At 41.6% G+C, this 13,716-nt stretch overlaps 1 protein-coding gene across 8 annotated transcripts in view; it reads right to left on the minus strand.

The window, feature by feature from the left end:
• Positions 1-13,716, minus strand: part of LOC124003381 (ral GTPase-activating protein subunit beta-like) — an 88,961-nt gene that overhangs the window by 45,491 nt on the left and 29,754 nt on the right. For all 8 annotated transcript variants that reach the window (XR_006833212.1, XM_046311575.1, XM_046311578.1 and 5 more), the window contains exons 4-9: positions 9,910-10,079; positions 9,467-9,653; positions 7,372-7,503; positions 6,761-6,942; positions 2,071-2,216; positions 1,700-1,916 (exon numbers count right to left, since the gene is read on the minus strand). Coding sequence is in view for 7 of the 8 variants with exons in the window: in XM_046311575.1 (XP_046167531.1) it covers positions 1,700-1,916; positions 2,071-2,216; positions 6,761-6,942; positions 7,372-7,503; positions 9,467-9,653; positions 9,910-10,079 (1,034 nt within the window). In the remaining variant the exon portion in view is untranslated. The remainder of the gene's footprint in view (positions 1-1,699; positions 1,917-2,070; positions 2,217-6,760; positions 6,943-7,371; positions 7,504-9,466; positions 9,654-9,909; positions 10,080-13,716) is intronic.

Below are 13,716 nucleotides of genomic sequence, written 5' to 3' on the forward strand. Positions count from 1 at the left end.
GTAATAATCAAACACAGATACACAAGTATTATAATGAAAAAATAAGGTTGATGGTAATCAATATACAGTACCAGACAAGTTTGGACACAAATTTTAATTTGTCACATCACATGTGTTTAACAGATGTTATTGCAGGTGTAGCGAAATTCAAGGTTTTTTATTTATTTTCTACATTGTTGAATAACAGTGAAGACATTAAAACTAGGTATGAAATGACACATATAATACAGTGCCTTTCAAAAGTATTCACCCCCCCTTGGCATTTTTCCTATTTTGTTGCCTTACAACCTGGAATGAAAATTTATTTTTATTTGGATTTCATGAAATGGACATACACAAAATATCCGAAATTGGTGAAGTGAAATGAAAAAAATAACTTGTTTAAAAAAACTGCAGACTTGCAGACCATTTTCAGCACCTATGGTCTCAACAGTGACCATACTGTTTTGGAGAAAGTGATCTCTCGTGGAGCTGCCTATTTTGATTACAATGATTTGTTAATAATTTTTTCTTTACATGGGCTATAATAAAACATTAAATAATATTTTTTTGGGGGGGTTATTCTAAAATTACAGCCTTATTCTAAAAATGTTTAAATTCCCCCCCCCCCTCAAACTACACACAATACCCCACAATGACAAAGCAAAAACAGGTTTTTAGAATAAATAAAAAATAATAGAAAACCTGAAATATTTTATTTACGTAAAGTATTTAGACCCTTTACTCAGTACTTGGTTGAAGCACCTATGGGAGTTTTTACAGCCTTGAGTTTTCTGGGGTACAACGCTACAAGCTTGGCACATCTGTATTTGGGGAGTTTCTCCCATTCTTCTCTGCAGATCCTCTCAAGCTCTGTACGGTTGGATGGGGAGCGTTGCTGCACAGCCTCTTAAAGAAGAAGTTAGAGGTCTGTGAGAGCCAGAAATCTTGCTTGTTTGTAGGTGACCAAATACTTGTTTTCCACCATAATTTGCAAATAAATTCATTAAAAATCCTACAATATGATTTTCTGGATTTTTTTCTCTCATTTTGTCAGTCATAGTTGAAGTGTACCTATGATAAATTACAGACCTCTCATCTTTTTAAGTGGGAGAACTTGCTCAATTGGTGGTTGACTAAATACTTTTTTGCCCCACTGTATTGAAATAAGGTATTTTTTTATTTTTTTTTAATACATTTACAAAAATGTCTAAACAACAGCTTTTGCTTTGTCATAATGGGGTATCGTGTGCAGATTGAGGATTTTTAGTTTTTAATCCATTTTATAATAAGGATGTAACGTAACAAAATGTGGAAAAAGTCAAAGAGTCTGAGTACTTTCCGAAGGCACAGGGGTAGCCTAGTGGTTAGAGCGTTGGACTAGTAACCGGAAGGTTGCAAGTTCAAATCCCCGAGCTGACAAGGTACAAATCTGTCGTTCTGCCCCTGAACCCAATGTTCCTAGGCCGTCATTGAAAATAAGAATTTGTTCTTAACTGACTTGCCTAGTTAAATAAAAGGTAAAAAAATAAATAATAATAAAAAATATAAAAAATATGAATGTTCGATGCTGAACACATTTGTGTTTATAAGTTGTCAAAGAAGAGGCTACAATAAAGGAGAGGAAGACTCTTTAGACTATGGAGTACAGTACAACACAATTCCAGTCAAACCCGTTTTTGACCAATTGTTGACCCTTAACCTCTGACCCCTGCCTTACCAGTCATGCTGTTGTCCCGGCTCAGGCCTGCGTGGAGCTTGCAGTGCACCAGCGCGGCGTCAAAAAGCCACTGGCCAAAAAGGTTGAGGACACTGTTGACCTTGGGCCTGGTGGGGGCAGGCAGCGGCCGGGGCTCCGAGCTGGTCTGGTTGGGGCTGGACAGGGGGGAGGAGGAGGACGGCTGGTGGGACACTTTGGGTTGGTGTGTTATGCTTGCCTGGGTGGGTAGGGGAGGGGGGGTAGATAATTTAATAAATTCCTGGTTAACTATCAAACTGACACAGTAAAAATAGGAATATTCAGTCACATTAACATTTGCTCATTTTTTTAAACATTGGAAAAACCATTATTTGCAAAGGTATGAAGTCTACCGTTGAGGTTTTACTGGCCGTCTTTGTGACCCCTGTGGGTTTGTGGCGACGGTTGTGAGGGGGCGTGGTGTTGGTGGTGGGCGGCGGCATGCTCAGTCTGTTGACAGGGGTGGGCGGGGCACTGTCCGACCGGGGACGGGAGACACCTGAAGGAAAGAGACGGAAAGAGGCAGAGGACATTCAAGTGTTTGAAGTGAAAACAGTAACAACCAATCACAGCCTGTTTCCCAACGTCAATGTCGGCAGCGTGTAATTTTTGTGTTTCTCCTTTCCTCCACAGACAGAAAAAAACAGCCTAAAATGCACAAGCCATCTCACATGGATGGATGTCTTCTTTGTTGCAAGATACTCACCACAGATAAAGGAACATTAAAAATAAAAATCTACTGAGAAAAAGATTCACATTTACACTTCATTGCCTTGACGACCAATTTTGATTGACAACAGTTCACTTATTCAGAAGCTTGGCATAGCCTATCAAACATATACAGTTGAAGTCGGAAGTTTACATGCACTTAGGTTGGAGTCATTAAAACAATTTTTTCAACCACTCCACAAATTTCTTGTTAACGAACTATAGTTTTGGCAAGTTGGTTAGGACATCTACTTTGTGCATGACACAAGTCATTTTTTCCAACAATTGTTTAGACAGACTATTTCACTTCTAATTCACTGTTTACAATTCCAGTTGGTCAGAAGTTTCCATACGCTAAGTTGACTGTGCCTTTAAACAGCTTGGAAAATTCCAGAAAATGATATCACGGCTTTAGAAGCTTCTGATAGGCTAATTGACATAATTTGAGTCAATTGGAGGTGTACCCGTGGATGCATTTCAAGGCCTACCTTCAAACTCAGTGCCTCTTTGCTTGACATTTTTTTTATTTCACCTTTATTTAACCAGGTAGGCTAGTTGAGAACAGGTTCTCATTTGCAACTGCGACCTGGCCAAGATAAAGCATAGCAGTGTGAACAGACAACACAGAGTTACACATGGAGTAAACAATTAACAAGTCAATTGCACAGTAGAGAAAAAAGGGGAGTCTATATACAATGTGTGCAAAAGGCATGAGGAGGTAGGCGAATAATTACAATATTGCAGATTAACACTGGAGTGATAAATGATCAGATGATCATGTACAGGTAGAGATATTGGTGTGCAAAAGAGCAGAAAAGTAAATAAATAAAAAACAGTGGGGATGAGGTAGGTGAAAATGGGTGGGCTATTTACCAATCGATTATGTACAGCTGCAGCGATCGGTTAGCTGCTCAGATAGCTGATGTTTGAAGTTGGTGAGGGAGATAAAAGTCTCCAACTTCAGCGATTTTTGCAATTCGTTCCAGTCACAGGCAGCAGAGTACTGGAACGAAAGGCGGCCGAATGAGGTGTTGGCTTTAGGGATGATCAATGAGATACACCTGCTGGAGCGCATGCTACGGATGGGTGTTGCCATCGTGACCAGTGAGCTGAGATAAGGCGGAGCTTTGCCTAGCATGGCCTTGTAGATGACCTGGAGCCAGTGGATCTGGCGACGAATATGTAGCGAGGGCCAGCCGACTAGAGCATACAAGTCGCAGTGGTGGATAGCCTTCATACCGCTAAGGAAGGAGACGAGTTCTGTCTCCTAGAGATGAACGTAATTTTGGTGCGAAAAGTGCAAAGTAAAACGAGTCCTATGTAGACATAACCTGAAATGCCGCTCAGCAAGGAAGAAGGCACTGCTCCAAAACCGCCATAGAAAAGCCAGACTACGGTTTTCAACTGCACATGGGGACAAAGATTGTACTTTTTGGAGAAATGTCCTCTAGTCTGATGAAACAAAAATAGAACTGTTTGGCCATAATGACCATCGTTATGTTTGGAGGAAAAGGGGGGATTCTTGCAAGCCGAAGAACACCATCCCAACCGTGAAGAACAGAGGTGGCAGTATCATGTTGTGGGGTGCTTTGCTGCAGGAGGGACTGGAGCACTTCACAAAATAGATGGCATCATGAGGAAAGAAAATGTGGACATATTGAAAGCAACATCTCAAGGCATCAGTCAGGAAGTTAAAGCTTGGTCGCAAATGGGTCTTCCAAATGGACAATGACCCCAAGCATACTTCCAAAGTTGTGGCAGAATGGCTTAAGGACAACAAAGTTAAGGTATTGGAGCTCAATCCCATAGAAAATTTGTGGGCAGAACTGAAAAGTGTGTGCGAGCAAGGAGGCCTACAAACCTGACTCAATTACACCAGCTCTGTCAGGAGGAATGGGCCAAAATTCACCCAACTTATTGTGGGAAGCTTGTGGAAGGCTACCCAAAACGTTTGACCCAAGTTAAACAATTGATGCTACCAAATACTAATTTAATGTATGTAAACTTATGACCCACTGGGAATGTGATGAAAGAAATAAAAGCTGAAATAATTCTCTACTATTATTCTGACATTTCACATTCTTAAAATAAAGTGGTGATCCTAACTGACCTAAGACAAATAATTTTTATTAGGATTCAATGTCAGGAATTGTGAAAAACTGAGTTTAAAAGTAATTGACTAAGGTGTATGTGAACTTCCGACTTCAACTGTTCTTACTGTTCCCTTACTGTCCACACTGATAACACATTACCGAGTACCACTCCATATTTTCAAGCATGGCGGTGGCTGCATCATGTTATGGGTATGCTCGTTCTCGTTAAGGACCGAGGAGTTTCAGGATAAAAAAGAAACGGAATGGCGCTAAGCATAGGCAAAATCCTAGAGGCAAACCAGGTTCAGTCTGCTTTCCACCAGACACTGGGAGATGACTTCACCTTTCAGTAGGACAATAACCTAAAACAAGTCCAAATCTACACACGAGTTGCTTACAAGACAGCGAATATTCTTGAGTGGCCAAGTTAGTTTTGACTTAAATCTGCTTCAAAACATATGCAAGACATGAAAATGGTTGTACGGCAATGATCAACAACCAATTTGACAGAGCTTGAAGAATAAATGGGCAAATGTTGCACAATTCAGGTGTGGAAAGTGTTTAGAGATTTTCCCAGAAAGATTCACAACTGTAATTGCTGCCAAAACATGTATTGGAGGTTGAATTCGACGTTTTTTTTCCAATTCGACATTTGTATTGTGTAGCTCGTTGACTAGAAATGACAATTAAATCAATTTTAATCCAACATTTTAACACAACAAATGTGGAAAAAGTTGAGTGGTGTGAATACTTTCTGAAGGCACTGTATGTTAAAAAATAACAAGAAAGGGGGTCGCGAAGAGAAGTTTTCAGGATTGAGACCGTTTATCACTGCTGTCCTGATAGTGATTATGGATTCAATTGATTTGGACACAGCCACTCAGATTTTTGCAAGCCCCAGCAAATCCAACAAAATGCTTCAGCTCCCTTTATGATTGGTTGGGAGCACACTACTATGGAGTACAATAGGAGGGCATGGAGGGAAGCCTTTCTCTGAAGTTGTTCCTAGACACAGCGAAACCTGAAGGAAAGACAGTGGTCAAAGCACAGCCTGGAAAATCACAACACAGACCGACCAACCAACCAACCAAGACAAAATTGACCAATTATTTTGGCAGCTGACACGGCCATCGATCAAAATTAAGAATCAAAACAGCTTCACAGCTTGTCCCTCTGACACAGTGAATAATATGTTTTTCCTAGATGTGTATGAATAGGTTATTTTTGTGACTGTAGAAGTGTGGCATCACACTATAGGGAATCTTGTTTGGTATATACATAATGTTAGTGATTGGATTTCATTGGGTTAGATCTGGTTTAATAGTGTACCTAGAGGGGGAAGTTTGTCACGTATATTGGTCCTAGGAGACACCACTAGTGGTGTTTCTGGGAAAGAAGAAAGAAAAATAACAAAAGGGTTATTTATTGTGCTAAATGACTGTTCAACAACTCAAGCCATGTTAGGTATTTATTAGAGACATTCTGTGTGTTTGGGCACCGTAGAACACAATTGGCCACATAGCTAATACTAGTTTGTTATTTACAAAATGAAAACCGATACATTAACCAAAATAAAAATCAAAGTGGCATTGCGCTGCCGTTTCATTAAACATGGGGATGTCAAGAGGTTTAGGGAGGTATACAGCCTTCCACTGTGACAGTGCCTAGATAAAGTATAGGGCAAAAATGCAGGGAGGTCTGCTTGATGGTTTTTCTTTTCTTCACATTATCAATGTCCACAAAATCTAAACCCTTTGACTCCTGAATTGAATGCTGAAGTTTGAGTACCATAAGGCAGTTTCTCTCTAATCTCTCTCTCTGCGAGTCCGACACCTAGCCAGAAGGAAACATATATGTGGCCTCTTAGATGTGATCCAGCAAAACATGAGGATATGAAAGTATTGGATAGGTTCAAGCAACAGGGCAAAATCTCCAGCCTCTTATGGAAGAAGGAACCACTACCATACCTATCCAATTTTTTCAGGGCCCGTATTCAAAAAGAATCTCATAGTAAGAGTGCTGATCTCCGATCAGGTCCCCCTGTCCATGTAATCTTATTCATTACAATCTATGAGGCTAAACTGATCCTAGATCAGCACTCCTACTCTGAACGGTTTCTTGAATACAGGACCAGATCGACATGAAGTGCCTAGGGGAAAGTGCTGGGGGTTGTCTCTGGACAGGGCCAAAGTCAAATGTAACATTATATGCAATGGAGAGAAAAAAAATGATAAAGTCTTACCCAGGAAGGCATCCACCAGGCAGCTGACCCCCCGCATGGCCCTGAAGAAGATCTGGGGCAGCTGATTGAGACAGGGATGCTGCTGGATCACCTCCTGGGGCACGCCGCTCACCCCCAGCAGCTGCTCCTGGAACTTTGGCGTAGAGCTGACCGTCAGCGGGTTGCTAAGGTCCACCGGGTTACTGCAAGAAGAAGAGAGGTAGAGGGGACTGTTAGCATAGGGGTGCAAAAACATTGGTACTGGGCTGGATTTGCCAAAGTCTTTAGGTAAAGTAAAATGTTATTTCTCTCCACAACCTAGCCAAAAACAACTGCTAGAGAGTAACAGTTAAATTGATATAGCCTAAGATCTTTGGGTTACAATTTTGGAGATCCATTAAGAGTCTAGAATCATTTTCAGATCAATTTCTTTGATTTTATGTATTTTTTTGTATGTTCTTCATCAAAAAGACCCAATAAGTTACTTCCAGGATAAGTTTCTTAAATGATGATTGAAGAAAGTTATACTATTTCATCGGGGAGCAATTACACAGAATACAGTATAGATTTGAACAGCAATAACTTCTATGATGTGCCACACATATACATATAGCTAGTTCCGTGGGACTCACCTCAGCATGTGAAGAAAACGGAACCAGGTCTGAGCCACACAGTCGTTGTCCATCTCAGTAGGGATCATGTTGGCGTCCTCATCTGGGACTTTGAACGGAGGGAAGGATGGACCGTAGGTGAACCGCAACAGTCTGTGCCAAAACAGAACATTTAATGAATCTTATGAATACATTTACATAATTAAGCGCTTGATATTAATTTGTGCGTATAATCAGCTAATAATCCATTATCAAATACTTTAGTTTATAAATATTCCTGCATGTACGTGTACAGTGCCTTCAGAAACTATTCACAGCCCTCGACTTATTCCACATTTTGTTGTGTTACAAGCCTGAATTCAAAAGGGATTAAATCCATTTTTTCTACACGAAATACACCATGACAAAGTGAAAACACGATTTTAGAAATGTTTACAAATGTCTTGAAAGTGAAACACAGAAATCTCTCATTTATTTAAGTCAATACTTTGTAGAAGCACCTTTGGTGGCGATTACAGCTTTGAGTCATGTTGGGTGTGTATCAGTTTTGCACATCTGGATTTGGGGATTTTCTCCAATTCTTCCTTGCAGATTTTCTCAAGCTCTGTTAAATTAGATGGGGAACGGCAGTGAACAGCAATCTTCAAGTCTTTCCACATATGTTCAATGGGATTCAAGTCTGGGCTTTGGCTGGGTCACTCAAGGATTTTCACATTCTTGTTCTGAAGCCATTTCAGTGTTGCTTTGGCTGTATGCTTGGGGTTATTGTCCTGTTGGAACGTAAATCTTCGCCCCAGTCTGAGGTCATTTGCACTCTGAAGAAGGTTATCAAGGATTTGCCTGTATTTGGCTCCATTCATTGTTCCCTCTATCCTTACCAGTCTCTCAGTGCCTGCCGCTGAAAATCATCCCCATAGTATGATGTGCCACCACCATGCTTTACGGTAGGAAAGGCGTTCGATGGGTGATTAATTGTCCCTGGTTTTCTCCAGACAACACTTTGCATTTAGGCCAAAGAGTTCAATTTTTATCTCATCAGACCACAGAATCTTTTCCATTGTGCTCGAAGTCATTCACATGCCTTTTTGCAAACTCCAGGTATGCTGGCATGTGCCTTTTTCTCAAGAGTTGCTTCTGTCTGGCCACTCTCCCAAAAAGGCCAGATTGGGTTAGTGCTGTAGATGCGGTTGTACTTGAATGAACTCTGTGGTTCTGTCAGAGTGGTCATTGGGGTCTTGGTCACCTCCCTGACCAAGGTCCTTATTGCTCAGTTTGGTCGGACGGCCAGCTCAAGGCAGTCTGTGTAGTTTCATATTTTTTCCATTTCCCAATTATGGAGACCACTGTGCTCTTGGAAACGTACAACACTCTAGAAATTGTTTTATACCCTTTCCCAGATAGAATTGTGACGAGCCATCTGTCTCCGAGATCTACGGACAGAGTTCCTTAGACTTATTTAGACAGGTGTGTTTCCTTCGAAATCATGTCCAAACAATTTAATTGACCACATGTGGACTCCAATCAAGTTTTAGTTACATCTCAAGGATGATCAAAGTAAATTGGATGCACCTGATCTCAATTTGGTGTGTCATAGCATAGGGTTTTGACTACTTAGTGTGTAAATTAGATCACTCTAATCAAGAGAAAACAGGTTAAAGGTAAAACAAATTAAAAACATCAAGACAATTGTCCTGATCATACAGTATAGGCCTAAACAATATCCAAAACAACAAACAATACACTGAATTCATACAACTAATTTTTCCAATCTGGGAGGTAAAACCAGTAAACCCAATTCAATCATTTCACTGTGTATTTCGTATGGAATCAAGGCATTAGAATGTACCAGCGGCTTGTCTTAACCACCTGAGGGGATTCTGGCTGGCTGATTTTCTATTTGGCTGGATACTCCATGTGCTTGTAGAAAACACAGGTTAGTGGTTGACAGGAAAAAATCCTACAGCCTGGTATCCAATTAGTTTGGTCTTGCCTGAAGGTGTCCAATAAGTCCACTCACATTGTTTAAAAAAGCTAATCATATGTTTAGCGACTGAGCTTAAACAAAAGCCTGCAATCCCAGGGTTGGCAACCACTGTTCTTGTTGTGGTGTGGCTACCTGGAGGTGAGGGCGGCGATGACCTTGCTCCACTGCTCCACCACGGGGGGGTGGTGCCTCCAGTTGGCCAGCATCTCCCTGGCCGTCTTCCAGTAGGGCGGTGTGGGGAAGCAGCGCATGCAGGCCAGGAACCACACCTCAAACAGCACGCTGATCAGCTTCTCAGCCAGCTTCTCCGCTATCCCACCTGAGCGAGTTGGGGGATGGGGGACAGGGTGGAGTAAGGATGAATATGCATCATCCAAAATGTCTAGGTGGGGAAAAATGCTCCCACACTACATCGTCATTTGCATCTAAAAAGATTATGCGGCGAATCCTAATGTCCACATATTGGTCATGGTATGATATCAATGGAAGACTAAAATGTCACCGAAGTGGATGTGAGGAATTGCCCCACAACACTACAAAAAGTACTCTAATTGCATCTGTTCCAGTTGGCTGACCTCCAACTGTGGGCGGGGCCAGCAGGGTGTCGTTGATTCGCAGCAGGAAGAGCAGCAGCACCTCCCAGGTCTCCCGGGCCATGCCGCCGCCCGATTCCCTGGCCAGCTTTTGCACTGCCGTCAGCACCTGTTGGCACAGCCGGAAGTGCATGGGGCTGTAATGCTCCGGCCTGACAGAGGGAGGTAAAGAAAGAGACAGTAATGGACCACATTTGTAAAAGGAAGCGGAAATATACACTCCATTGACCATTTCCTCTTCAATGCTCCGTTCCCCTAAGCCTTTTGATTTATTTTGATGAACTAATGGAGGGTATCTGTCCCTATTTAGAATTATCATGTTATTTAAGCAATATAGGTTCAAATCAAATATTATTAATCGCATACACATTTTTAGCAGATATTGTTGGTAAGGCTTTAAAACAGATAATTCCTCTACCTTACAAAATAAACAACAAAATAACAGATTGTTTAGCTAAAAAAATAAAGTCTGATTTGTTTATGATGTGCGAAATATGCTAATTTAAGTACAATGACTTGCATGGGATTTGTGCAACAAATGCAAAGAGCCTGAATCTGTTGCCCGAGCTCTCCTACAATCCAATTAGATTCGAACCGCACATACTGGACAACGACGACATTCAAGGGAAGGCAACAGGCTCCATGGTGCGACAATGGGAAAAAGTCGGCCTGAGCCAAAGACAGGGTTAGGCAAATAAACCTGAACACCCCCTGGGAAGACTGCAGGTGCAAACAGTAGCTGATAGGGCACATTCCACATGTGACCCGTTTCAAGAAACTAAGTCACGACTTCACAGGAGAGCCGTTTGAATGTACTTTTTGTTTTTTATGTTAAAAAAAATCAATCAAATTGCGTTTTTGGGCGGAAATGCCTACTCGAACATGTGAACTTTCCTGTGCCTTAATAACAAACATTTATGCCATCTGCGAATACAAATAAAATGGTTAAATTATGAGCCTAGTTGGTTAAGCCACAGAAAAAGTAGGCAACCTTCCCGATGGCCATGATTGGCTGAGATAATGAGTGTGCTGGACACTACTGTCCATTTGAGCTGGTCAGTATGTGTAGGGTGGGTTATCCTGTCTAACACAGTTTTTAAAAGTTTATTTATGTATTGTGTATTAAAACTTTAAAAAAGACTCCAGTATACAAATATCCATATTATATTGTAGTTCATTGTTCAGCTAGCTAACGTCTAAACAAAAGACCAAGTTATAAACCCTACATTACTCATCTCATATGCATATACTGTACACTATGCCATCTACTGCATCATGCCTAATGCCACTTGTGTGTATAAGGTAGTAGTTGTGGAATTGTTAGGTTAGATTACTCGTTGGTTATTACTGCATTGTCGGAACTAGAAGCACAAGTATTTCGCTACACTCGCATTAACATCTGCTAACCATGTGTATGTGACAAATAAAATTTGATTTGATTTAAAGCTTGCTGTTAGCGGAGGTTAGATAGCTGGCTTGCTAGCTAGCATTAACTTAAGTGTATAAACTGTTTGCAACGCAATTTTGCATAGCTTTTGTTTTAGCCTAATGTTAGCTAGCTAACATTGAACCTATTTTGTTAACTTTAGCTATGACAATTGGTTTGCATTGCTAGTACTCTATGGTTTGGGATTATGGTTAATTGTTTAGCTGGCTAGCTAACTACAGGTCTAAACAAAAGACCAAGTTAAAAATAGGGATAGGGTCTAGTTTCCTGCATTTCCGCTTGACTGACCCAAAGTAAACTGCCTGTTACTCAGGCCCAGAAGCCAGGATATGCATATAATTGGTAGCATTGTACCTGAGGATTAAATAGAAACGTCATTTGACTTGTTTGAACTAAGTTTAGCAGTAGCTTTTTGGATTACTGAAATCGATGGTGCCAACTAAACAGACTTTGAGATATAAAGAAGGATTTTATCTAACAAAACAACCATTCATGTTGTAGCTGGGACCCTTGGGATTGCAAACAGAGGAAGATCTTCAAAAGCAAGTGATTTATTTAATCGTCATGTGTGATTTTTGAAGCCTGTGCTGGTTGAAAAATGTTGATTTGGGGCACCGTCCTCAGACAATCGCATGATATGCTTTCGCCGTAAAGCCTTTTAGAAATCGGACAACACAGTTCGATTAACAAGAATTTAAGCTTTTAAATTATATTACGATTATTTATTTGAATTGTGCGCCCTCCAATTTCACCGGATGTTGTAGGCTGGTGTCCCGCTAGGGGGACGTCTATCCGTAATAAGCTTGCTGTTAGCTAGCTAACATGACGAGTATGAACTGTGTGTAGTGGTTTTCTCTCAGAATGCCATTTCGCATCTATTGTATCAGTAGAACATGCTTAACTGCCCTCCACCAGTCATACAAAGAGAATGGTTTAATGCCTCTCATCAAAAAGAGAGCTGGCTCAAGCAAGCACAGGTTACACCTGAAGCATGAGGACTTGCAGCGAGTGGTGAACTTCAATAACTACGCAGAGGATAATGCAATAGTATTACCAGGACACCACCCAGGACACAAACACGTCGGTGGAAAGCTGCTGCCATCCCATGTGACAAAAGCAGCAGTGTGGCGTCTCTACAAGGAATCGATGACAACACTTGGTATGTAAAGCAAACACATTTTGACTATTTAATTGACCTCCAACATGATTGGCACTAATTTGATTGATCTCACATTACTTCTGTATTTTCCAGAAGCTGTTAAGTCAGCCAAGCTGAAGAAGCAAGAGCAGCATCTCCTGCTTGTTCAGAGTGAGCGGTCTGTCTACCAGAAGATGGTTGCTGACTGCAAAACCACCTGTCAAGACCTGCAGTTGTCTCTGGGGGCCCCTGCTGAACCAGCAAGCAAAGACATCAGGATGCATTACAGCTTTGATTTTGCTCAACAAGTAAGCAACATTCCATATATATGGGAGGGAGGCAAATACCTTTCACTGAACTGCGTGAAGACAGACTGACAGGGGTGAGACAATTCATTGTAATTTCTCTTATGGTTCTTTTGTTGTTTTCACATGCACTATTGTTTCCAGGTCCCATCTACTTTTTAACTCGTCGCAAGTGTGGCTTGTTGTGACGGAATACAACAAGTCAACTACTTGATAGATGAAGGCACGTCATCCAGCAAAGGCAACAGCGCAGTCAAACTACATGCACCATATCTTCACCAACTACGGAGTTGGGGAAACACGTGTGGACCTGAATTGTGATAACTGCAACGCCATGCACAATCTCCAGCACAGTCTGGACCTTCACTTCCTGATCACAGGCCACACCAAGTTTGCCCCCGACTGGTGTGTCGGCCTCATCAAGCAGCGCTTCCGAAAGACCAGAGTGAACACTTTGTCTGAGATTGCTGGTGTTGTGAAGGGGTCAACTGTGACAGGGGTCAACATCCCACAGCTGGTTGGACTGGAGGATAATACAGTGCTGGTGGAAAGCTATGGCTGACTCCGTACTTCAGGCCGCTGCCACAGATCAAGCAGTACCAGCACTTCAGGTGAAAAATCATTTTTCATTGAATTGTATGAGGTTATTCGTCTGATATAAACTTGGGAGGTGAATTGATGCTGTGCAAGGTTGTAATGTCTTCAGACTTTTTGTTATTATTCCCTGTTTTACAGTTTCGATTCTCTGGAGCCTGGTGCGGTCACCAAGGAGTGTTCGAACTCAGTCGGGACCAGGTTTCAGCTGCTGCGCAACGCTGACATCCTTCCTCCCATAGATGGTCTGTCTATACAAGCACCGCCTGGACTGGACACAACGTATCTTTTTGAGAAGATCAGGT

Source organism: Oncorhynchus gorbuscha, linkage group LG18 (genome assembly GCF_021184085.1).
Source record: "Oncorhynchus gorbuscha isolate QuinsamMale2020 ecotype Even-year linkage group LG18, OgorEven_v1.0, whole genome shotgun sequence".
NCBI classification, from domain to species: Eukaryota; Metazoa; Chordata; class Actinopteri; order Salmoniformes; family Salmonidae; genus Oncorhynchus; species Oncorhynchus gorbuscha.